The 27,585-nt window shown below is 39.9% G+C and overlaps 1 protein-coding gene across 4 annotated transcripts in view; it reads left to right on the plus strand.

Moving 5' to 3' along the window:
• LOC311031376 (voltage-gated potassium channel KCNC1-like) overlaps positions 1 to 27,585 on the plus strand; it is a 76,251-nt gene that overhangs the window by 38,226 nt on the left and 10,440 nt on the right. The window contains exon 5 of one of the 4 annotated variants that reach the window (XM_084037662.1): positions 24,191 to 26,151. The exons of 1 other annotated variant lie outside the window; for it this stretch is intronic. In XM_084037662.1, coding sequence (XP_083893788.1) covers positions 24,191 to 24,255 — 65 coding nt within the window. In that variant the 3' untranslated portion in view covers positions 24,256 to 26,151. Of the gene's footprint in view, positions 1 to 21,798; positions 21,858 to 24,190; positions 26,152 to 27,585 lie in introns of those variants that run through there. 2 more of the 4 variants (XM_084037663.1, XM_084037664.1) reach the window with 2 other exon arrangements.

Here is a 27,585-nt window from a genome sequence, read left to right on the forward strand (position 1 = left end):
ACACTCTATTCTCTCTCATTTCTGCTCTCATGTTTGCTCTTGTGACCACTTCCTCCGTTGACTTCCTACTTTTCCTTTGCCCCATTTTCGTATGGCTTCTTCCTCGCCCCTCTGTTTTCCATCTTATCCCGTATCGCCTCTCTAACTTCATTTTTCCTCTTCATTTTCCTGCCATCATCTTGCCGATTGCTGACACAAATATAATTAATTGTTTGAAAATATGAACCCCGACCTTTCGCCCTTTATACACTCGTCTTTATACACTCCTGGCATGCTATTTCCCCTGACGCACATACACACACATACTCACACACACAGATGGCTCAGAGTCCAGCAGTGTGTCGTCCTACCTGGGAGAGGAGTGGTTCAAGCTGGAAGGGCCTCTGCTCCAGCAGGAGCTCAGTGTTAGCTCCGCCTCCTCCTGGATCAAACCGTAGCACCGCCGAGGTAATGCCCCACCCCATCAGTGACACAAATGTAACTCACTTTGAAACTTTACTCAACTCTCAAACGCTGCAGACTACACACGAAAAAAAAAAAGAGATTTAGATTTAGATTAAGAGATAGATTACACGGAAATAGATCAGACTGGATTGGATTAGATTAATGTGGGCGAGACTGGACTGGACTAAACTAGATTAGATTAGACTAAAATGGCTTAAACTAAACTAGACTTGACAAGATTACTTCTGACTGGACTGGAAAAGAAAATAATATAGTAGACTGGACTAGATTCAGGTAGTCTAGACTGGACTGGAATCAAATGGATTAGATCAGACAACAATGGGTTCAAATTCATCAGACCAGACTAGAATGTGTACAAAATAGAGCGAACTTTACTGGACTAAACAAAATAAGTCTAAATCAGGGTTCATAATTTTAGATCAGAAACAGGCGTAGCTAATAGGTGCAATTGCCCGAGGCTGTATTACATAGGACTAGACTAGATTCAGTAACACCAGAGTAAATTACATTAGATTTGATTAGATTTAAGATGATTAGGTTAGACTAGACTAAGCAACATTAGATAAGATAAGAACCAAGTTAGACTAAAATAGGTTGAATTAAACTAGGCTATAACATAACCTAGAATAAATCCAGTTAGACCAGGTTAAACACGATTCATATTATTAGAAGAGAGTTAGCCAGATTAAATGATAGTAGACTAGTATATTACGTTACATTAGTGTTAGACCAGAATAGCTACAACTAGACTTGATCTGATTAGACAGGACTGGACTATATACTAGACCAAAGTAGATTAGTGTGAGTGTGAATTAGGTCAGTTCATTTTCACAGAAACCCGTAGTCTCCTCCTGTTACCCATTATTAATAACACACTGTCGATTTGTACTCTTATAATAGGCCTGTTAATAATGATAATAATCAGTTGTGTCTTCGTCAACTCCCTGAATAATAATCATATAAAACAGAAGCATTAAAGTGCTGCAAAAACTTCTGTTCTCCACCAGAATTTGATTTAACCGTGCAGGTCCACATGCGAGCGCACACACATACACACACACACACACACACACACACACACACACACACACACACACACACACACACACACACACACACACACACACACACACACACACAGGTTGAATGTATATAGTTTCACACAGGTTTCTTTTAAATGTGTGTCAGCATCATACAGTGAATAACAGTGGTGTACGATGGGGTTGGGGAGGGGGGCTCATATGCACAGAGTGTGTGTCCATTTTATTTACTTTAATCAATAATAGTATAGTGTTAATAATAATAGAATGCAATTCTTTATTTAATAAGTGTACATGACAAAGGTGTGGGCTATACCCTATATACAATAGGCTATATTTCCACTGCTTATTGTCAATGGTGTGCTCACTTGCTGCTGCTAATTCCCTTCATGCTATTATCAAATGAATGTAGCATGAAGATAACCACAGGCATAATACATAATGCAACACATCCCTCGGCACAGATAATACGAGTCACACACCCATACAGATATATGTGAAGTTATATTTGTGCTTCAATTTTTGTGCATGCAATGGGACATTTTGATATTGCCAGAAACATATTTCTGTTATGTTTTTCTTTTCTATTTTTTTAAAATAGAAATCATCATCACTTTTTCATCAGTTATCACAATTTATATGCAAACAATCACAGGACTTTCAAGCGGGAGAACCATGTTTATGTCCCATGTGAAACAGTCAACCTTGACGTATTTAACCATGCTTTTGTTACTTTTACATACTTTACAAACACCAGTTAACAACCTTTGTTTGCTGACCCTAAACACAAACCAATGTAAACCGTTGTCTCAAGTTTATTTGTAAAAGAAACGCAATGCATGTGACAAATTTATTTCAAAATTCAAATTGCATTTCCTGTGAACACAGAAAAAAACACGATGTATGTTAATGAGCGAAAATAAAAAATGCTGTCATTAAATCTGCAGCATTATTCAGCCCCCTTCCTGACAAGCTACCAGGAAATGGAGGAACATTTCTAGTTTCTTAATGGGTGACCCCGGCGGTCCCGTGTCAGAAGGTTAATGAATAAAGAAATGAATGAAAACGCTACAAAGCTACATAATTAGGTTTGGACAACACAAATACTTGTTTAGGATTTGTAAAAACACAGTTTGACTTTAAATGACTATGGAATTTAAGCAAATCATAAAATCCAACAAACGTACTAGGTTGTGTTTAGGGAACAAACGGGACATGAACTTCAGTCTCCCGGTTGACAGTGCCCCCCCCCCCCCCCCCCCCCCGAACCCATCCTTCTGTGGACTTGTTAGAAACTAATTAGTGATACCTTTCCCTCAAGATGTAATTCACAATGCAGTTTCATTTTATTTTTGTTTTTAGTCATCGTGTTGAATTGTATCACCTCTTCTTTGAGTGACGATTTCTCTTTTGTGTCTACATGTGCTCGTGTCCTGTCTTGTGCTCAGAAATGTGACACAAATAAAACGCCACAGTTCTGCATTTTTAATGAATCAAAAACAATCACTGCAGGAGGAACACACACACACCCTAGAAACACACAACCAACTGCACACGGTCTGCGAGCATGACCATGTGACTGAATGCATGCCTCTGTGTACCGTTTCTGAGGCTGTTTGTGTGTTGAATGAGTGACGCCTTCCCTTCTTTACACCTCCAGTGTGTTGTAACCACCGGGGAAGAACAGATCAGAGTGGGTGAAAAAGGTTAAAGTTCACCGTGCGGTGCCGTTGTTGTTATTTTTGTTGTTCTTGTTGTGTTACTGTCTCCTTCCCCCCCAGGTTGTGTCAGGTCATACGTTTGGCTACTTGTTCAGTCTGTGTCACACTATCATCTGTCTGTCTGTTTGTCTGTCTCTCTTATTTTCTTTTTTTTTGTCTTTGTTCGTTTCTGTCCTCTATGTCCGTCCCCTTTTCTTTCTGTGTGTCTGTATTCTGTGTGTAGCTTTCTTCCCCTCCTCTTGCTCCTCCTCTTCCTCCTCCTTCTCCTCCTCTAACCCGGTCTCTTCTCACTCTGGTACTTACAGATAGGGCTCACGTTTACTCTCCACCCACCTCAAAGCACTTTAACTCCAAAGTCAGTCTGGTTACAAATGGACCAGGGAGGTCTTATTCCCAGAATGCTTTTGGGGGAGAGGGTGCTGTGGTATTTCCATACTACTTTATGCATGGGCAGCTGTCCCAGTTAGGTTATTTTGTCCAATTAAGATCAATCAAATATTATATTATTGGGAATCAAATCCAACATTTTCAGTAAGTTCCCCCCCCCCCAAAAAAAAAGTTTTAATGAAATACAAATAAAAGAAAAAATGGGAATGCACATGAACGTGTTTTGAGTGCCAGAGTGAAAGCGGCTGCTGGGCACCGGTTGGCTCGTTGCCCGGCCAGGCCAGTGAGAGCCGGTTGCTGATTGGTTGGTTGGTCGGTTTTCCTCTGTCCTCTCTTCTGGAGCTGAGCTCAGGTCAGTGTTAAAGTTCAGCCGACAGAGAGCGCTGATTGGTTTCGCAGCAGACTTTTGGATCAAACTATTAGGGGGCTGATTGGTATCTTTTCAGGGAACTATTTTGTATAACTGGTATTGAAAAAAATGCTTTAAAAAAGTTCTCACAAACCACGTATCATAGCTGAGCCATGTGTAACTGTCCGGCTGTGCTGGAACACTGACTGTTATAGTGCTTTGGAGGTCTCCGTTAGCAAGCAAGTTATCATTTCAAGTACAAAAATACAAGATCTGGAGCATTTTATTTCCAGTAGATAGATAAGTAGGCAGAAAGAAATACAGACAAAACTGCAATCCCCCCAAAAACACACAAATCCAGGTAAGTATTAGAACGTTGAAGGGCTGTGGTGACTAGCATAGTGGTGGCACTGTTTTCTGTGATGTGATGGCTTATAGCTTATGCGCACTAAAAGCTTCAAATGCACTGAAAAAACTTTTAGTCGACTACAATCTGACAAAAATAGAAACCTCTTTGCTTTATTTATCTTAAGTTATCCTCAAGTTGCGCCTGGTCAAGATAAATCAAGCACGACTCGAAAAATTCACAATCGCAGATATTTCAACATGGACGCCGGGCTTTTTTTGGCTTTTAAAGTGCCACCGGGGCTTTTTTCCACTCCTCTTTCCTTCCTCCCTTCCTCTCACTGACATTATCGCAGATCGTGCTGCACTTGGATGGGATTCAAATGTTACTGCTGTTAAATGTAATGCTTTATTCACACCAAAAGCAAAAAGAATCTTTCACATGATGTGATTGCATAGAAAGTCAATGCCAAAGGGGTGAATGACGCAACGCAAGTGTGGCGAACGTGCAAAATTCACATCGTTCACATATTTATGCAAGTTGAAATATTTTAACTTGAACTAGAAATCCGTGTGACGCTGTGTTGTAAAAGCCCAAGGGCATTATGTTTCTCCTCCTGTCGTCCTGACCTTGCTGTCTCCTGTGTCTGTGGTCCCCCAGAGGTCTACGATAGTAGCTCACATTAGTCCAGAGACGAGACCAGACTATGTGGAGAAACCAGAGACTGTCTGTGGTCCAAACAACAAGGTCTCAGAGTGTTGATGGAGCAACTACAATGTTAGCATAGCCTAGCACCCATCAACCAGATTCCATTCAGAAAACAAGCATTTTAAAAGTTGTTTACTTGTGGTCTTGCAGACAGACCTAACAAAGCAGGACTTCACACTTTACAAATTGTCATCATTATGGAGTTATTTCAGCATCCTTTTTACTCATTAATTGCAATTCACAGCTTAATAGTTTACTCATACAGCTATAGTAAACCAACAGATGTGTTTCTTGCTAGATACAGTAACGCAAGCCGAAAATTTGCATTTGGTGTGAACATCATTTTTTGTATCAGATGTGGTGGCAGTGGTCGGTAAGAACGAAAGAGTTGAGCATCTTGTATGCATTCTGAAAGGGCTGCATCGCATTGTAATGCTCTTCCCCATTCTGTGCAACTTTTTCCCAAGCTTTCGGAGCAGAGCGGGCAGTAGAGGGGGAGGGGCAGGGGCACAATGCAAAAAAACTTTTCCACATCCATCTTTGCTTTGACCCTGCCAGAGGGATTCCTGTGATTTGTAGCTTTGGTCGTGGTTTTATTTGATGAAATGTAATGCTTTGACCTTTTGGTGATTCTGGCTGAAGGGCACAAGTCACCGAAGGTCAAACAATGACCACAATGACCTTTCTATCTATCTATCTATCTATCTATCTATCTATCTATCTATCTATCTATCTATCTATCTATCTATCTATCTATCTATCTATCTATCTATCTATACATCTATACATCTATACATCTATACTTCCATTTATGTTAGTTTTGTAAATGTACTGATGTGTTTTGACTTAATTTTTCACCTCATTGGTATACTTTACAATTATATTATGTTACTTTTATCATGTTTATTGTATCAGTCCTCATCATTTGGTCTCACTTGGCCCATTCTTTGATCATTATCCCACCATCCCTCCACTCTCTCTCTCTCTCCCTCTCTTTTTCCTCCCGCTCTCGCACTTTCTCCTCATCACCCCGCTGTTGCTACGGAAACAGTGGACAGGGGAATTCTGGGACTTGGTGCAGCGAAGCATTTTGGGTCATGGCTTAGCGTTTGATTGCATTATTGATTCATATTGATACAGCGGGCTACGTCTTAGTAAACCGGGCAGCGAAAACCAAAAGGTGAGACGAATAAAACCTTTTGCGAGGTAAATGGTTCCAAATGGCAAACAACACTTTATGGATATAAGGAGATAAATGTCATTACTCATCCATGGAATGCCAAGCTTAAGCATTTGAACTGTAAGTAATATATGAGAACCTGTTTGATAAAGTATCCACATAAACAGTACGGAGTGGGAAGTATATTTATATCATACATTTCTGCAACAGGGTAAATTCAAAGTGCTCTGCATAAAACATCAAAAGCATAGAGATGGAGGAATTGCACCACGAAAGGAAATTTCAACACAATTTAAAGGAGGAATTAAAGAGCTAAAAGAATTAAAAATAAAGACAAATTAAAAGAGAATAAGACAAGTATAAAATACAGGAATAACAGTCAGTACAATGTGAGAAATTATGAATAAAAGTCTGAATGGTGCTTCTCCATGTTTAGTTTTGACTCCAAATCACTCCAAACCAAATCACCTGAGAGCTGTGGATGGTTCATAATACACAGAATATGAGAAATAAACCATTTGCTGCCTCTGAAGTCAATTACATTTCCGAACACTCATTCATTCATTGATTTATAGACATTTAACTGTGGGGCTGCAAGTAAGTGTTACGGATGACGACAGAAAACCCCAGATTATGGACATTCTTCTGCAAGTCAAAACTGGGTTTGCTACGTCAAATTGTCCATTTTATCTCCCAAGACAATTTTCACGCAAGGGAATTAAATCTCCAACCCACAGCAAGATGTGAAATAGTCATAAAAAGCGAAGTATTGATTTCGTGTCGGGACACAACTTTTTTTTAAATGTTGCTCAGCATATAGTAAATTAAGATCCTTTTTTTCCACAGTGGATATACGCAAATTAAGCACATCCGTGTGACCATACAACGGCCACAGCTAGTTACAAACATTAAATCTAGAGAAAGACTGGATCCAATCACAAGTGTCGTTGTGAAGTGATTTTTTTCTACTAACGTTACTTTAGTTGCCTAAAGCTAATGTGAGTTAGTTGCCTAAACCTAATGTGGGTTAGTTGCTTAAACCATGATGCTTTAACAAAGTGACATTGTTGCTGAAACTTAACTTTAATTTCGCAGCATAATGCCATCCCAACTGAAGAAAGTCACGCTGATGTTACCCTACAAAACAATTCACATTTTGTGTCGCTCAGCACAAAAACCAATAGATACAATTATGTGATGGTCTCACACACTGCTGTGAGACTGTATTGAGATAAGTTATACAAATTAAAATTGCATTCTAATATGAAACCTATATTGAAACCTACAAAAAACAGACACCGGAGTTATTTCCCTTGTATACACCGATCATCTTAAGGCCTTTACACAGTATGCTGTTAGGTCATTGTTAACTTTTCAATTATTGAAAAGAGACACTACAGCTCAGGAAATAAACGCTATATGGACACTCAGCCTATTTGCTGGCATATGACAGTTCAGTCTCTTAGAAATTACAGGACAATATATTTTGTTGTGGATGTTGCTCTGAACGTATCACAAATGAGGTTTCAAATGAGTTCACGTAGTGCAGAGTATGGGTCATGGACGGGTCAACAAACATAGGATTTTCACCCAGGAAACTGCTGTCCATGTCCCGTGTGAACCGAGTAGATTTGTTGCATTTTTGTTTTTAATTTTGTAGTCAGCTTAACCCAAACCACAATGTTTTTTCGTTTTTTTAAATTTTTTTATTATCTATATCAAACTGCGATCATTTAATACCTTTGGAAATCATGCAGTTTGTTTGAGTGGTTTTGTGGGAGACAGGTTTGGATATGAAAATGCAGCCGCTGGTATCCTGATTCTTATTTGATTTGATACAAAATCCTCTGTTGTACACACCGCAATTTTTTTGTGCTTTTAACTTCTTTGTGACCCCCCCCCCCCCCCAGCCTCAAAGTTCAAAATTCAGCTATGCCTGGCACTACGGTGCATTAAAAAAACAACAACTTTATTTTTAGCCATGGTTGGACTGATGTCTTTAGCCACTTTACCGTCCTGCTGTTCCAAGAAAGAATTCCACCATGACTCTGCCTTTCCGTGACTCTGCATCTTGTTTGCCGTCTCACTACAACACAGGATGAATGAGCAGTCCTGCTCATGTAAAGGGGTAGAACGCAGTCTGCTGTCTTTTAGAAGAAGAAAAAAAAAACCTGCAGAGAGGTAGCTTTAGAGCAAACGTTGGTGCAGTGCCGCTAGCACCTCCGCAGGCCAAGACGTCACATGACACCCTCCGTCCTCACTGCGTGCCTTTTGAAAGGCAGCAGACGCACTCTGCATTACGATACCACACACGTCGCCGGGAAACCTAATCAGCGAGTGGGTGGAGGTCGAATAGAAGAATGAAATGTTGCATTAATCACTCAGTTGCTTTGTGTTTCATGCTCTCTGTGACTGCCGTCCTGTCTCCCCTTGTTTTTCTCCCCATCATTCTCTCTCTATCCGTCTCTTTCTCCCCGCCCTCCTCCTTGTTCTGAATAGGAAAAAAGTATTGATTATCTTTATTGACAGACAGATACCATTGGCCTGAACTGACTCTTGAGTCTTACTTTGAGGCTGTAAGGAGATACACTGTGCCATAACAGAGTGAGATCGCTCGCTTTCATTCCCTCTCTCTCACGTCCTACCACCTCTTCTCATCGGACATCCTACCGTTTAGCTCTCGTTCACGCACGCACAGTCTGCTTCGCTTCGACCTTCCTCTTCGCCAGCCAATGATCGATGGCCTACAGGCTCGTGTTTAATCATTATTGGTGGTCAGAGTCCCCTGAGGCCTCTTGGATTGCACTCACATTATTTTATTTCCTGAGCACTACTACAACAGTCGAGCCACGATGGTGTCATGTTGGCCAAGGAAAGAGCAAACGTATCGATTGTATTGATTATGACCATAGAGCGGAAATTGTGAATTTAAAGCCATGTAAGTAATAATCTACATTTGTCAGCGTCACCAGTGAGTTGTCCTCAGGGATATCATGACTGTAATTTCAAACAGTGCATGGTTTACTCTTACTCAAACCCTTTGCAAGGATTTAGCAAATTTTTTTTGCGGAGCAGACATGCCTTCTTTTCTCATTAGTCTGCATTCGTTCAACACAGTCTGAAAGCAGTTTGTTCAGGTTTAAGCAACAAAACCGATATTTTAAGCGACAAAACCAATGTTAGGTTTACGTAACAAAACCAACGCTAGGTTTAAGCGACGAAACCAATGCTAGGTTTACGCAACAAAACCAATGTTAGGTTTACGCAACGAAATCAATGTTAGGTTTAAGCAACAAAATCAATGTTAGGTTTAAGCAACAAAACCAATGTTAGGTTTACGCAACAAAACCAATGTTAGGTTTACGCAACTACACCAATGTTAGGTTTACGCAACAAAACCAATGTTAGGTTTACACAACAAAACCAATGTTAGGTTTAGGCAACAAAACCAATGCTAGGTATAGGCGACAAAACCAATGTTAGGTCTAGGCGACAAAACCAATGTTAGGTCTAGGCGACAAAACCAATGTTAGGTTTAGGCAACAAAACCAATGGCGGAGGTGACTAAACTAACGTTAGTATTATGTCATTAGCTCTGGATGTTGCATAGTCATGTGGATGCATTTCATTTGTGAAAAAGGATCATAATTATGTTTCCACTGCCATTGTTTTCATGTTCAGCGGCACCAAAACCGAAAACCAATAGATAAAACTAATAGATTGCATTTCGGGGCTATTGAACAAACCACTGGGTTGAATGATCACCGAAATAACATGGTCTTTATATTCTATGCAGCCCTGCCTTCACTTCTCATCAGTGTGTCATATATTGTAAATATTGCTTAGATTGAACCCACAATAAAGGAAGTAATCCAGGATGTTCCAAAGAAATCCTCACATATAAGAATTCTGAGGTGACTCACTACTGTGCATCTTAAGAAAACACATACAAAAATGAATAAAAATAGAAAACCACTAGCGAATCATTCATCACTTTGACAGCCCATTTTTCTTTTAAAAACAATTTCTAGATGGTGACTGTCAATACTGTTGGCTGAAATGCAGCCTGGTCTCGTAAAAATGACGTTTCCCACACAACAAAACTGCGCATTTGGTTGTGGATTATGTCTTCTCTTGATGTATCACAAATTGGTTTCAAACAAGTCTGTGGAAGTCCATGTACGGTGGTCTGGGTGATGGACGGGTCAAAAAGCACAGGACTTTCACCCAGGAAACTGAAAGTACTTTTGTTGCATTTTTATTTTGTTTAAATTTCGTAGTCATTTAAATCCAACCATGAGGTTTTTTACTAAACCTAACCAAGTAGTTTTGCAGCATTTTTTGTTGTTGTTCTGCTTGTTAACCAAACTTTAATATTTAAAATGCAACTGTTTGGTCAATGCAATTGACAGTGCAGTTAAGTTGTCTGGGAACAAATTTTGCCCAGATTTTATCATCTGCGGCTCGGATTTTATCCTCTGCGGCTAGCTAGCAGCTAAGCTAACGTATGTACAGAGTCTTGTAAATTTGCTCTTGATGGCTATATAAAAGACTGAGGTGAAAGCTACACAACCAAGCCCCCAATTACCATCTATATGAAACAGGGCAGGCATTCAACCGACTCCAATGTAAACCCTGTAAATCCAGAAGTCAGAATCGCGAATGTATGCAGCTCGTCTTTTGGTTGCTGCGGCCCCCAGCGCAATTCTAGGGAAATTCAAAGCCTGACAAACCATTGTACCTAGTTGGGGAAGTGGCCGAGGGGTTAAGTTGGTCAGACGATACTAGATTTCTTTTTATTTGTCTGAATACAGTGTAGTGAGTGATGGAGATGCCTTCTTCATGTGTTTGTGTCACACACACATTTGAGTCATGTCCTTCTTTTTCATTCAGAGAAATATCACATTAATAGTCACAGATTGTCTTTGTTCATACAATGTCCATATGCATGTTCTGCATGTGTATATCTCTCTCTGCAGAAATATTGTGTTTGTTTGTTCTACTCCTGAGTGTGTCTCTTTCCTCTCTCTCTTCTTGTCCTTACCATATTTCAGTTATGTCACATATATATGTTTGACGTACGCATGCACTTTTTAACTGCAAGGTTCAATGTTAGATTGCATTTTTGTACGTCCGTATTTGATGCAAATATTATTTCTTGGCAATCTAAAAATCCATGTGTTTTTAACTGATGAAATGACATTTCTTCTAACTGAAACACATGTTGATTTATTGTTTTGCATGCGGTTTGTTGTCGGAACGATATTTCCCCTGGTTGTTTACTTGTATTGTACCCTTCCTCATCCCTTTTCCTCCCACTATCCCCTTTTCCATCTTCTCCCTCGGCCTCCCTGCACTCTTTGCACCGCCCTTGCATCACTACCTTTAATTTTATATTCCCTCTTTCCCTGGAGGAATAATCCATTACAATGATCACAGATGAAAGATACAACTAGACAGCATATTGGTACTTGTGATTATATTAAAAAAAATCCCTCTCAAACACGGCAATATAAGATGCTTTTGGAAATATAATGATTGTTGATTTTCTTACACTGCTGCTAACCATTTGGGCATCAAAACATTGCTATACTTAGGTAGCATGGGTTAAAACAGCTGCTCAGTGAACTATATCTCCTGTCTTGCACAATGTACGTTACCAACACGTCCGTTAGCTCGGCTTGCTAGCTAGCTAGCTAACTTAGATAGTTACCTGATGCATCCTGATACCGAACACACAGGCAACGTAGCGTCAGACTTTTGGATGTGTTCACAATCTAATACTTAAGTTAACAGTTATATGAAAAAATTAAGTCAACTACTGTAGGCCTACATAGTTTTTTCCAAAATAAGGTCCCATGGGAACCACCTGAAGGGGCGTGATTGCTTCTAGGGATGTCACGTAAAACTTCAGCCATAACTAACTATAATAAGATGTAATTGTTATGTTATTTTTCTGTATTTTATAAATACATAAATTAACAAAGGCAGTTTACCATGTCAATTTTCTATTTATGTAGCCCAATATCACAGACGTGCCTCAAGGGGTTTTACAATCTTTACAAGACAAGACACACTTTGTTCTTCATCCCTCATTTTATTCCATTTACTCTCCCCTCTACTTCTACCTCCTCTTCATCGCTTTCCCATCATTCCCCATTCCTCCCTTTCCCTCCCTTGTGTCTCCCCCCATCCCATTCTAACACTGGTGTGTCCATCCCATCCTCAGGCTATCCTCCTCAGTCTCTCCCCCTGCGTTGTGTTACTAAAGTCTGACTCGAGCGGAGGTACGTACAACGCGTCAACCTTCACAATGCTAACAGATACGCCGCTACGCTGCGAGCGCTCGCTTAGCTTCTTGCTTCACAAGACACAACTTTCACTTTCATGATTAATCAACTTTAATTTAACCTGTGAAAATGGTTGTATAATGTTCTTTTGGATTTAAAGACCGCTTTTGCGACAAAAAGCGGCAGTGTGGGGTGTGAAAGATGTATTATGGGAACTGTATTATCTATTTCTGCCAATTTGCGAAATTGAATACCCCTTTAACTCAACCAATGATATTTCTGCATTCAAAATGTTCAAAGCTAGCTATATCAGGCTATACCCGATATACCATATAATATGATATAAATAATATTAATAATATAATCATATATAATAATAATACTATTATTCTTCAAGTAACAGTTCCAAATGTTTAACACAGTCCTAATATGAAATGATCATGAAATTGAACAGGAAAACATTGTTTTCGTGTCAACACGATTTTCAACCTAATGTATTTCAATTGGAAGTATGGTTCATGCAAATGCTGCGTTTAACTGCTGTTATCGATATCGCAACAGGTGATTGAAGTCAGCCATCTGGGGTAAAACCGCCGCAGTTCCAATAGCAGCTTGCTTTCAATATTCATTCCACAAAGATTAATTAAGATGCTAAGTTTTTTAAATATCTTCCACATGCATGAGGACTTTAACGCTTGGATTTTGTATGCTGTTATAATTATATCAACCCAGAAATAATTTTTTGTGCGTTTATCTAAACCAATTTCGACGTTTCAGATAAATCTCTTATCACGCTTCCAGAAAAGCATAATGCCACAAAGTTAATGTTGTAAAACAATTGGTTTAGTTTAGGCAAAACTACTTGGTTAGAAAAAACACCATGGCTTGTGTTAAAATAACATAACTTTGTAGCGTAACAAAACAGCTCCTGATGCTTATTTAACTTATTTATCTGTAATATTACTCTTAACTGTGTAACTGATAGCACGGTTAAACTGATAGCATGGTTAAACTGATAGCACGGTTAAGCAGTTAATCAGTAATACCCCTACTGCAAACTCTGCTCCGTTTCTATCAGGAATACACAAAGTGAATGATTTCAAAGTTATCGTTAGAACTGTAATGGTATTATTAAGTACTCTGTATCGGCAAGTACTGAAATTGAAGTATTTGTACTCAGTCTGAAAAAAAAGTGGTATCTGTGCACCCTTATTTGTAGAGGCTTCTGGTGCATATACGCCTTCTGTTGTTTATCTTTCTGTTCCTACAACAATATACAAAGAAAATGGGAATTTTCCAGGTATATTTATGAACAATGATTAATCGTTATTAATCAACAAATACCTGAGATTAATCCAATTAAAGTTTTTAATTGTTTGACAGCCCTAGTAACGATGTAATGCAACAACTTAACATAACAAAGTAACAAGTAGTAGTCCCATTAGATGGACTTTCTTGCATAACATATATTACAAGCATAATAAGGTTACATAACTAGCATACAGTCAACTTTGAGTACTTGTTTGACCTATCCATCCTTGTTTGAGTGCACTTTTTCACTTTTCCTACTTAAACATCACTTGCTCTGACTGAATGAAACATGTCCGTGGTTTATACAACACCAACATGTTTTTCTGGCAACTGGGCTGATCGGCAAAGTAGTTGCTGAGTTGGATGCATGCTTACGATCTGGCATGTTGTTGCTACACTTTTATAGAGGTTGTCACCCAGAAACAAACACAGTATAATAAGAAAATACAGGCAGAGGTCTCCACAAATACTCATCACCACACACTAGTCTAGTGGGTCATCTGAGAGGGATCATTTTCATGAATCTATATAGGCCATTGTGCCTTTGATAAAGAATCTGGAACGGGTTGCACCAAATGATTGTTAATCACAAAAAACTTAAAATTCCACAAAAACATACTGGTATCACTTAGAATTTTGAAACAAATATTTTTACTGCGTCACAGACAAGACACATCTTTTAACTGAACACCCTTTTTAGTGAAACCAATTAAATAATCTTAAATAAAATGATTGGAAATCATATTGTCTCCTTGTAGGTAAAGGATAAATACATTTAAAAAAATTAAATCAGGCTATTTTTCACTTCTCTACCGTAAAAGTCAGCTAGACAGTTTTTTAAGTCACTTGTAACGATATTTACATTCATCCAGATAGTGGAAATTCACCACGATCAACTTATTGTGATGTTTTTTAGCGATCTACAATTAAATCCTTTTTCTTCCCATCCCTGGTCACTGCAAATGTGAAAACTCTCTGAGTATGCAGCCATGAATGAGTTGTGGACAGACACTGAGATGCACACACACTCATTCACACACTCACACACATGTCCAATCTCATCATCTCCTGGCGGAGGTAAAAATGCTTTGCTATAGTGCAGTAAATTAAAGACTTTAGGTCAAGGAAGACTTTTCATCAATCGAGGCAGCGGGATAACACAGTGGAGTAGATTTAAAGGCTACAAACACAGCAGATCATAGCGGGAGCTGTCTTGCGCTGCAGAAAGACAATCATTACAGATGCTGTCCTTGTGTACAGTGAGACTAGCGACAGTTCCTACATTGGAAACCTCTAAAAACACTCAGTTTCAGCTTCATTTAGCAGTAAATGTTGATCAGGCTGATCTGAGATCCCAATCAGAATCATGTTAAAAAGATCTCCAATGATGACGGTCCTGATCCGGGATCACAGCTCACTATGAACTGCGGCTGTGTGTCAGAAGCTGTAGGTTATTGATCCCATTCAATCTAACACTAATGCTGCTCTGTAAGTGTGAGTGTGTGTGTGTGTGTGTGTGTGTGTGTGTGTGTGTGTGTGTGTCCCAATCAGCTAAGAGCCACAGTGCTCTGCTGATTTATTCCTGTGGTACAGGACTCGACGTTGCAAACACAGGTACACAGAGCTGGATGCGTGCTGTCACACGGTTAACATGCACATGTACACATGAAGCTGTAATGCACACAACGACTAGAAGACTAGAATCACAACACATGCTGAATGCAGGCAACACGGCTGGGCGTTAAATTAGCGAGTGAATGTTGTCAAGATGATCAACAACAGTTTCAGGGGGATTTTCACTAATGTCATTTTGCGTCCTAAAATAAACTGGGCTCGGGGGCTTTGGGGGACAAAATGACACAGTTGAAATTTTCCCGCTGTCCTTCAAAGATGATTAGCATTTTCTGGGGGATTTTCTAAGGGCACAATTTTGAAGCCTCAAGCGAACTGGAGCAGGAGCTCTGGGGATTCAAACGACTCAATGAAGGAAACTCACATCCAATGGTTTGGTAGCAGCTGATAGAAGGGACACGTATCAATTGGTACATGTTGTTCTGTCTTTTAGTGCACAGATTTGAACAAACAGAGCCCATTTACCATTCTAAACAACCAAAGGGTTCAATTATTTATTTCCATAGCAAGGTATTCTATTTATTTAAATCTGGAGCATATATATTACCTCCACGTGGCTCTCATCATGGTGACAGGCATGACTTATTTTCAATTTTTTATTAATGGTTATAATTAGTTATTTTAAAGGTAGAGTAGGTAATTTGGAAAAAACACAGAAACTTTGACTGAATGCATCGCCGAACTGACAAAGTCCTGCCCCCTTCATTCAGACCTCTGTTCAAAGCCACTTCCCCAGAACGCCCAATGAGCTCGAGATCGGCAGAGTGCATTCAGGAAGTAAGCATTGAGAGGCAGGCCGTCCAATTTTTTTTCCAGCCCGACTTTTGATTGGACAGGGTTTTTACAGTCCTGCCACGGCCACAGATGACATTTTTTTTTATATCAGAGCGTGTATTCATGGCTATCGGTATGTGGAAGTTTACGAGGATTTCAAGTAATTTGACAGAAAGTGTTTCTGAATAGAATCACCAACTCAACCTTTAATATTTAAATCAAAGTAGGCTATATAATGACGCCTCATCGGAAGCAAACCAAGCACTTGAATCAGACAGCATAGCCCAAATGGAATGATCTGTTCTTTTGTTGGCAGTCGAAACAGGCTCCTTAGATTGAGTCGTTGAATAGTCGATCATTCACAGGTTCACCCCTAAAATTAACCTTGAATCCATTGAGACACTTTAATACAACCATCCATTAGGCCTACAGGAAGTGGTTTTAACACCTAAAGATAGATTCACATTTTGCAAATGCAGCAAAATGCTCTTGTGTGCTGGTCTCAGATCAGGGCCATACTCCAACTTTGGTTTATGCAGAATTGAAACTGGTCCAACGCTAACCTCACAAGGACAAATCCTTCCTGAGAGGTGTCGAAGAGTAATTAAAAACTCTCTGCTGTATTGTGTTGGTGGATTATGTAGGTATCAATTTGGAGTTGTTTACTGTAGTATCCACTGTCATGAGGATGCAAAGTAAGGATGCCCTTCCTTTAGTACTTTACTGTCAGCTCTTCCCATGACTTGTCCAAGGACAACGTGAGTTTTTATATCAGGGTGCTGAAGATAGCACCAAATATCAGTTGTTTGTCAGAATGACAAAATCGAACATTGTTAAAACATTTCCATGCCCATCTTCCCCAATACATTGGAAAAAACAGACAATAAAAGGCTGGAACCATTCTTAGCACTCATTTTATGTTCGTATATACGAAATGGCAAATCGGAATAAAGGTGCAACATTCTCGTCTCGTTTGAAAGGGGCTATGGCCAGCGGTAATGACCAAAACAAATAGTGGCAAAACAATTTCTTTCTACCTGATGGGTCACAATAGGCGTGGTGATGTGCAAACATTACTTTTTAATTATTTAACCTCCGCTGCCCACTAGAGGGCAGTCTGAGTCCCACCAGCAGGCTGCGCTAAATTAAATCCTCTAAATTATTGAATTCAACAGAAAATATTTTTCAAAATAAATTGATTCAGTAGAAAGTCACTGGAGTGCTCTTTATAAGGAATGTATTCATGATTTATATTCATGTATGAAGAAAATGAATATAAGAAGATGGGATTTCTTTTAAAATTCAATTTATGTCATATTGTCTTCAAAACTAAGGAGGGGTTCTTCTTTAAAAATTAGGAAACAATGTTTCTGGATCTCGGGAAGTCGTGAATTACTCACCACCTGCCGTAAGACCGGTTGAAATATATATATATATATATATATATATATATATATATATATATATATATATATATATATATATATATATATATATATATATATATATACAAAGTTTCACCACATTCCTAAAATCCACCTCAAGGTTTTGAAATGTCACCGAACTCGGCCGTCTCCTGCTACTTCAACCCGACCATCAAAACAACCCTCAAAGAATTCCCACCAGCCTCTGCTGTACTTTGCGGTCAGTGCTAATAGGCGAATGATAGCATGCTAACACGCTAAACAAAGATGGCAACCACAGCAAAGAATACACCCGCTCGGCATGCTAATGTTAGCATTTAGCTCAAAGCAATGCTTGTGGCAAAATACAGCCCGCTAGCATGGCTGTAGAGGGTTTCTGTTTTTAAACATGTTGAATTTGCCCAGCTAAATGAGGAACACATAACATCCCCTGATTTTGGAGAGGAGTTTCCTTCAGTCCGTCTTTCTTTCTGTCTGCCCCCCCGTTAGCCTGCTGTTCTTACTGGTAGAATGGCTAAAACACCTGGACCTTGAGATCAAAATGTCTCCAGTGAAGTGAAGATTTAAGAGTGGATTCGGAGTGATTGTGTGTATTTCTAACTGCGCTCAGCTCCAGATGATTTACCCACCTGAGTTGCTCTGAGTTTCCCCCCCAAAACCCCACCAGGTGTGGCTGTTTTCATGTCCCTGAACCAAGTTTACCACATCCGGTGTGATTTTGGGAACCCCAGAGCAGGTAGTCCAGTGTTTGTACAAGAATCCAAAAATCTCATGGATGCATTCAGATCAAAGTGTACATCCTCTGGACTAGTGCACCCTCCCCTCCCCTACACAGCTCATGTTGGTGCTGCAGAGCGCCACCTCTAGGTGTCTATGGGACATTGTGGCAAATAACAGCTGATTTTCGTAACCAATATTCCTGTTTTGTCCTGTCTCTTGTCTGTCTGTCCATCTGTTTGTCCCTCCGTCCATCTGTCTTGTCTATCTGTCTTTTTCTAACTTCCTCCTTTGACCTGAAATATTTTACTTGGTTTTGGGCTGTTTTTTCATTTTGAGTTATTTATCTCCCCCCTTCCCCCAACTTTGTTTCATTTACAAATGCTGTAATAAATTATTTATATTTGCAATTTCTGATGTGCAATGCTTTCATAACATAAATGGACATATCATATCATATTACACATACCTCCATCTCCATGCACATCCCTTACATCTGTATCATTAAAACCTCTGTACTGTTTCGTCTGGATGGACCCTCCATAACCTTTTGCCCTTTTTCCACCTGTGCTTGTCATCTTCATGTAGCCACGGGTTACGAGAAGTCGCGCAGCCTCAATAATATCTCCGGGATGACCGGCGCCCCGCTGCGCCTCACCCCCATCACCAACTCCAACTTTGAGCCCTTTGAGCCGCCTGGCCTCAGGCGATGCCACTCCCCCATCCCCTCCATCTTGTAGCGTAGTCGACCGGGGGGAGGGGGGGGATGCAAACAATAAAAGCGTCAATGAGAACAGCGACAATACAACATACATTTTTTTTTTCTCTGGGGAACACAAAACATGGAACATTTGATTCGCTGCTCTTTCATCACCATCATTCACATGATTTCCTCTGGAAAGAAAGAGGAATTATTCTCATCTAGGCACTAAAGGGTCCTATTTTAAAACCACAGGCTAGCTAAACATTACGTATTAAGCCGAGATAAATGATAAGCAAACGTATTTGAAAATACGCACACTAACACACCTGCCTTACTAACAGGGATAGAGTTTAGGTTAGTTTAGACTGATTAGTTAGTTTACCTCTAGCTTTCCCTGTGCTACTCCTTGCCTGTATCTCAACACTGCACTTGCACTTCAACGCTTTAAGACCGATACTAAAGAGTAGCTATACGAATAAGAGACTTTTTTCTAATATGAAGCCTCAGAACGACCACCCGCCCACACTAACTTGTTATTGCATGTTTTTACTCATGAGAATCGCTATACCTTCAAAGTAGAGAAGAAAAATATTTTTTTTGTATACAAAATCGTATCTCTAAAAACAAGGAAATACCCCAAACTGTAGCACCTCCGCACCTTTAAAAAAAAAAAAAAAATACCATGTAGGCTGTTGTGCACAATAGAGAAGGAGTTGCATTAGATTCTACATCAACCCTGTACACAATGCTCACAGGATGTTCTGCAGAAAGACTATGAAAAATGATATTTTATAACATGGATGTCCCTCATAGGACAGTGATTCCCAAACCCGGAACCCGCGCAACCCCCTTAAACCAGCATGAGAGATGATTAAAGGGAAATTAGGTCAAATATGTTTATGAAGGATGCAATTGTTTCCTTGTGAATTCCTGGAACATATCTCTTCTGCAGGCCCATAAAAAGTATTCAGATGCATATTTCTTGTTTTAATTTTCCTGCTGTCATATTTATATGGAGGAAGCTCCACATTTCAGGCGTCATGTCCACCTAATGTATACTTCCATAGTGGAATTGTACATCATGCTGAATTATTCATGTGACCCACCGTTGTAAAGGTAATAAAAAAGACTGAATTATTGAGCTTTTCCACCTACTACATTTATATGAATGTTAGGAGTTTGTTGACTGTTTCATGGATTCTTTCAGTGACTGTTTATTCAGCATAAATTAGAGCCAGGTCTCCGTTTTTCAAAAAATGGACCCTTATTGCCAAAAGTCCCCAAAAAAGGTTGGGAATCACTGTCATAGAGGTTTATGGGATGCGAAGGCAGCAGAGTCGGTATTGGCTGAGCTGTCACTCCATTCAACGCTGCAGAGCTTTTATTTTGTAAAATAAATAGACAAAAGCAGCTATAAGGAAATATACAAAACTGTAGGTTATTGCACATGAACTTTGACCCTAAGTCTCACGAGTACCTCCAGTGTAGTAGGACGCTATCCCTCCTCATCGACTATCCGCACACTCCACCGGGCTTTCATCAAAGAAGCTGAGCTGCAAAGTCGATAGAAAGGGACAAACGTTTCTTCGTTGTTCTTTCAGTTTGTCGCAAGCTGGTTTTTAAAGAAACAGTACCAAGAAAGACAATTTGCTTTCCTCCAAAGAGTCACAAAGAGACACGAGATAGATACCCGTCTCGCAGTCGGTGGGTGAAGAACAAAGCTGGAGTCAGGATGCCAGGTTTGCTGCTGTCCTTTACAGCCTAAACCATTGGAAGTGAATGTCTAACCTTCACCATTCAAGGTCAATACAGAAACTTATCCATCAACAGGAATATTATACATGTTACTTATACATGTCAAAATTTATGAAGGATGTATCGCTTTTACCTATGATTTTACCCATGACCCATGAAAATCTGACCATTGGAATGTTTGGGGGAAAATAGGGAAATGAATAGGAAAATACTGTTTGGATTTATTCTGATTGAAATTGTAATGATAAAATCAGTTTATTATGCACCCTTTGGTTTTGTACGATCTAAAAAAGCATTATTCTTTGAAATAAACTCACTTCAGGAGGCTGGGAATTCTCAGTCGTGATAATGAGGCAAAATATACATGAAGTGTGTTTTAAAGCATCACATTATTTGTTCATTTTCAAGACATTTATTGTCATTGTTTGGCAATTAAGTTATCCTGTCCATTTGAACTTATGTGGGTTCTTATGACGATTTTTGATTTTTTTTTTTATCATTGCCAATGAATTATGAGTGCATATAGTGTAGAAACCCATCAAAACATTTTACGACTTTGAGCAGGTGTATTTTTGACCAGACTAGGTGTTTTCGGTTAGCTATCCACATCCTGACTCCATCCAAGTTCTTACTGACTTTCATCTTCTCAAAATTCTCACATTTTTTTGGAAAGAAAGCAAATGAGCATATTTCCAGAATGGTCAAACTGTTTCTTTAAGGGGGTGGGGTATACATGTCTATATTTGTAGATGTTGCAGCTCAGTGTGAGCGTGTGAGAAGTGTGGTTTTCCCTCAAGTCTTGAGTTCATCCCACCATCATCACCATCGCCACTATCACCACCAACAGCGTTACTACTCCAGTGTGACTCAGCAGCCAGTGGCAATATTTTTAGTTTTTGGCTTCTCTTTCTTTCTCTTTGCCCCCCCCGACCTCCCCCACCCCCCATCCTCCTCTGTCCGTCCACCTCTTCTTTGTTTTCGGCTGCGGCTGCTCAGTAGGAGGCACTGTGAACGGCTACTGGAGCGACAGTCCGTGGTAGAAGAAGAGGAAGAGAAGCGAATGACAAACGCCACAAGGAAAGAAGAAAGAGAGAACATGACAACAGGGACAGCATACAAAAACAGAAATATTCAATGTAGATAAAAGAGACGGTGGCGGTTGATCTATGTGTTTTCAGTCGTGTCGTATCCGCGGTTCACGCGAGTGTGCACGTGGATGCTCATGTGTGTGTGGGGGGGAGGGGGGGGGGGGGGGGGGGGGGCATCTTCTCCACTAAGATGCAGACCTTGGGGTGAAAAAAAATCTTTTTTTCTGTTTCTGTCAGACAGAAAGGATATTTTATTTATTTATTTATTTTTATATTTGTTATGAACAACCTGTGGGTCGTCACAGTATGATGTCATCTTTCTGTCAGTCTGTAAAAAACCTGAGCAAATTTTTTGGATGGAAATTTGCCCATATTTTTAATTAATTACCCCTTCAAATATTGAGACCAAGAACGTCCAATGAAAACTTTCATTTGATTTTTGGATTTAGAAAAACCTTCCCTCCACCTCAGTGGTGAAAAAAATATCAAATTAATGCTCCAGAATGATTTATGTTTAGGGGTTAATGTTGGCTCAGAGTGGTTTTAAGTTACCAGATTTGCCAGCAATATTTGCAGACTAATTATCATGTCATTTATTTTATATTGTCATTTATTTTTTGACCGACAATATACTGTAAAATCTACAGAATTTTCCATTTCAGGGTTTGACGGAAATGTCCGTTAACTTAATGGAAAATGTTCTGGTCATTTTCTGCCACGACATGATGTTTTTTTCTACTTATTTTTTCTTATGGTGTAAATGTTTCCTTTTTTGCTTTTGAACTGGAATTTATTTTCAAATATTGTAGAAGCATTGGTTGTTTAAGACAGTAATTGTGTGTTTAAGTTTGGGATCTGTTCTCATCGATCGCCCTCATCTTCCTTCTCTCCCACCAGACAGAAAGCTTTCAACCAAATCATTCCGTTAGATTTTCATTCGAATCCCGAACGAGAACGACCACTGACCGCCCAGTGGACGTGGACTCTATTTAGGTGTTTTTAAAGGTGCAGAGGAAGTTCCTGTGCTCTGTGGTATCTCCTTCCTCCTCCTTTTTTTTTTAAAGCCGGGAGCGTTGGGACATGAGAGCCCAAAGTGATGGGACTTTGTCTTGGGATGATATTGCTGTTCATTTAAAGAATCAGTTTGACATTTTTGGAAGGAGAAAGCGCTTTTTGTGCCCTGTGTTTGGAGTGATTGGACTACATTAGCCAGGGAGGAAACAGCTTTGTCCAAAAGCATAAAAAAAAAATGTATCAGGAACCTCACAGTGACGATGTTAATGTGTTACCTATTGATATTGCAGGTGTTGATATGCATTTTAGGCTGGCTGTTTCCACCTGCTTCCAGCTAATGTAGCTAATGTAATTGCTGCCTAGCTCTTGCTCTGTACTGGAGATTTATATATCGATATCACTCTCAGTAAGAAAGAGTTTTCCCTCCCAAATAAATGTCAAGCTATGCTTTAACCATGCGTGACCCTGATTCCGGGGTCATGCAGGGTTTTTCGGTTTCCTGTTATCCTCATGCTCAAGCCGGATATCACTTTCCATTTTAGCTGAATCCTAATTAGTGTATGATTTAGATGTGTGAATCCACGGGAAGTTCATGATTAAACCCACAAATCCTATTAGACACACACAAACACACACACACTCCAATCTCTCCACCGAACCAGTCTGTCGTTTCTCGACATTTCCTTTCCTCATCCTCCCCTCCCTTTCCCCAACGTCAGTTATCACTAGCATCGCTTTCCCCAAAAGGCCGCTGCTGATAGGTCGCTTTTTTGTCACGCCGATGTACATATTGTAAAGTCTACGTTGTATATGAATCTGCATGGGTTTCCATTGCAAGCAATAAGGATACTGATATGACTAATAATGTGAGAAGGTTTGATAAGATTTTAGTCTTCAGCTTAATGAATGTGTATATATCATTTAGACTACTAAGAGTGTGTATGGATGTGTGTGTTAAGATGCATACATATGCACTAACAAAGCATGCAGGACAAAAAAAAGAAAAAAAAAGTTTGCCTCTTTGAATGCACGAAGAGGTGGGACGGTCTGACATTATGCATGCCAAAATGCTATGATGCTATTGGTCGGAAGAGACCAAGTTAGGTACTGTAACAGGGCTGGGTGGGGGTGGGACAGTTTATTTTTGTAGGACGGGGTGGGGTTACGTTTCTAGTAGGCCTTGTATAGCTGCTTTCTTATCGAAACTTGAGAGACTTATAAGAGAAACATATTAACAATCGTAGCTTCTGATTTTTTTCCTTCTTTTTTTGCTTCTCTTTTCACAGAGAACTGTTCTGAAAGCCCTGTGCTTATCAGATATATGCAAAAAGAAGCAGTAACTGTGAACTAATGCTTAGACATGAAAAAAAAATCCAGCTTCTTCCATCAGTGTCTCGACTCCTCTTCTGCAAGAGAGAGGAGAGACCGTTCTCCTCCCAAGATACCTCCTCACTGAAAATATCCCCTTTTCATCGTCCCCATTCGTCCGCTTCCTCATTATCCGTGACTTCATCCCGCCCATGTTTCATTTCCTCCCGTGCCGTTCTATTCTTGACACTTGCATTTAAAGTGCAGTTAGTTCAAAAGAAGGATACCTCTGCAATGTGAGAATACCATTCAAATACAAGCTCCCGCTCTTGAACGTAATCAGCAGAACTGCAAAGCTAATGTTAGGATTCAAGCAAACTACAGTCGCATGACTTTGTGTAACCAGCACTAAGCTGAAGACTGCTTAGTATTCGGTCTGATGGTGTTTTGTATTCTAATTAGCCTTTTTTAAGACATGTAAAAGCTTCAAAATGAATGTCATAGAAAAAACATTTAAAACTCTTGTTTCAGGCATGTAACCATAAAACGCATAAAAAAAATATTGTCTTTGAGATGAAGGAACCAAAATGCTGCCTCATTTCTGTGTTTTAGGACTTTTCTTTTTTAGGAGGAAAAGAAATCCTGATATAAATATGAATAAATACCTAAATGTCTAGTCTCTTCTTCTTCTTCGTCTTATATTCTGGCCAATCCAGCATCAACTGCAACATCAGTTCAAAATGACAGAGAAACTAAAAGACTGCATGACAAACTAGCATTGCTTCCTTCGTGTGATGTCATCCCTGTTGAAACCAGTCAGTGGGTGTAAACCAGTTAGTTATGCAGTCAAAGGCCGATTGATTTGACAGGACGGTCAAAAAAGTCAACACCCTTGAAAACTTTCTGATGACTTTATCGTTGCGGACATTGCACACATCTGCAGAGTTAGGTAGCACACGGCGTCCCACAGGGATCACGCCAAGGCCCATTTCAGTTCAAGGAAGCAGGGTCTCCCTTTTGTAGCAAGTTGAAATAATGAGGTCAGGGGTGGCGGACGGTTGTGTAAAGCGTCAGACTTTCATGCTGAAGACTAATGTTCACTTTTTTTGTTTTCACCGAGACTTAACCAAGTTTGCCAGAAAAGATATTTGAAGAATTTGCTACCCAGCGAGCAACCACACTGCAGAGGCACCTTTAAAAGAGTCCAACATGTTTTAATTTACATTTTTTAATCTTCCGCCCCCTTGTTGTCAGTCTTTCTTCACTTTCCATCCATTCACAACTCAGGTATCTCTTTCGCAATCTCTCCACCTGTTCTCCCCCTGTGTTTCCTGTTAACCCATGTTTCCTTAAAGATGTACTGTATGAATGCATAAATGAGCGAGATAAAGCTTTCCTCTTTTTTCTGTCCCCCGTGAATGCCATGTGCTCTGTTTTGTGGCATCGCCCCCCCTCTTTCAAAAAATGCTATTTTGCTTTCCTTGTCCAAATGTGCTTCCTGTCTTCGACCTTGTGTCGTTCCCTTGTCTTTCCACGCTCTTGCGACAACTGTGTCCCTCTCTCTGAGAGAATCTCCCCCCCCTGAAAACACCATCCATCCCTCCACCCAACCCCCGGAGTCTATCACAGCAAAAACCAAAAAAGGAATTGACGAAAAAATTGGAGCACCTTTGCACCAAAAAACGAAAAACACGCTTGGCCAAACAATGGATTTCACCAAGGACGAAGACATGAATGGACATTTAAATGAATAAAAAAAGACTGCAGTGATATATTGTAGATTGAGGAGGAGGGGGAAAGTGTGCTGTTTGTTCTGAGTGGATTGTCAGCCGAGCATCATCAGAGGAAGGAGATGGAGGAGGAGAAAGTTTGGGGAAGACAGAAAAATGTGGTGATGATGAGGAGGAGGAAAGAAAGAAGCAAAAAATCGCTTCTCCATGTAAGAATGTGTCCCTCACTGTTGTTCCGTGCACCGTTTCCGCTCCTTGTGTTGTGTTTCCTCATCTGTGCGTGGTTGTCGGTGTGTGACATTTTTCGTTTTATGTTCCGTGTTGTGTGCTGCACTCTTATTTCCTTACCTTTTTGTTCCTCCTTTGTGTAACCACACCTGGGTCAAACTTCCTTCACATTAACAGCTACGACTTGTTTTATCCCACACGGGTCCAGAGGAATTGTCAATCTGGACAAAAACGCAATCTGCACCGGAGAGAAAAATTATTTTTAAAATAAGCCTGACCTGGTGCCGCTGTGGGATGAAACAACAAAAAACCCTAAACGTTATTTGGCCGAGGTCTGGTCCGTACATGTGCAGGACTAAGATGTTCCACTCTCGGCTCTTGGTCTGGATTTCAGCCCAGTCCTGGTTGGCTGCAGTCCTCTGGTTTGAACCTCTTTTTTGATTTCCCTTTGACCTCGATGTCTCATCAGCTTCTTAATTAGCGTGCAAAGGTTTGTGATATCAGAGGACTGAGCAGCCCCCCGAGGACTTCTGCAGATTGTATCCGTGTGTGTGTGAGTTGCAGAGAGAAGCGCTATGGCGTTCGTCACATTCCGAGCTCTGTGTTCTTGGTGTATTTGCATGCTGGCTGGGCTGGCCGAGCTTTGTGGTGGTGTCTTTTTTTCTTTGCTTCGGTGGTGTGTTTGGCCTTGCCTCGGTGTGCGGTATTACTTTGCTGCAGTGCGAACAAGTGTTTCTCACTGAGCGTCGCTGGAAACTCGAGTTCAGGTTGGAAACATTCAGTCTGCCATTGTAGAAGTCTTTCAATTGCCGTATTTTTTGCGCTTTCAAAAGGGATTTTGTTTGGGAAGTTGTGCAGCAGTATCAAGGGAAAAAATGGGTTTCTACAATGGCTAAGGCTATACATCTCAATAACAACATGAAGAAACTCCCACAAACTCTTTCCCAACAGCATCTTATTATTTAGAATGAAATAATAATATTAAATCTGTTGCTTCCGCAGTTTTTTGTTGTTATTGTGGAAAGCAAAAGGGCAGTAGTCAGTTGTTACAGTTACAGCATGTTATCAGCTTTTCATGGGAGCTTTCAACCAAATCTCACTGCCTTCATCCGCAAACAGAGTTGCCATGGAGACGGCTCAATCATTATCACATCTCATGAAAGAAGTACTTATATTTGTTTTGCAACCATTTGGTCTAGGAAAAAAAGTGTTTCCCTCTAAATGTAATTGAGAGTGCAGTTTATTTGTATGGGAACATTGATGCAGCAATGTAAAAATACTAATACTAAAAGTTCTGCAGAAAAATGGCTGTTGACCGTCATTATATTATATATGACATTAGTAGGTTGTTATCATTAATGAATAAAAATGAATGCTACAACTCTAGGTGTTTAGAGATCATTATGATCTTTACT

Source organism: Eutrigla gurnardus, assembly GCF_963514095.1.
Source record: "Eutrigla gurnardus genome assembly, chromosome: 20".
Taxonomy (NCBI): domain Eukaryota; kingdom Metazoa; phylum Chordata; class Actinopteri; order Perciformes; family Triglidae; genus Eutrigla; species Eutrigla gurnardus.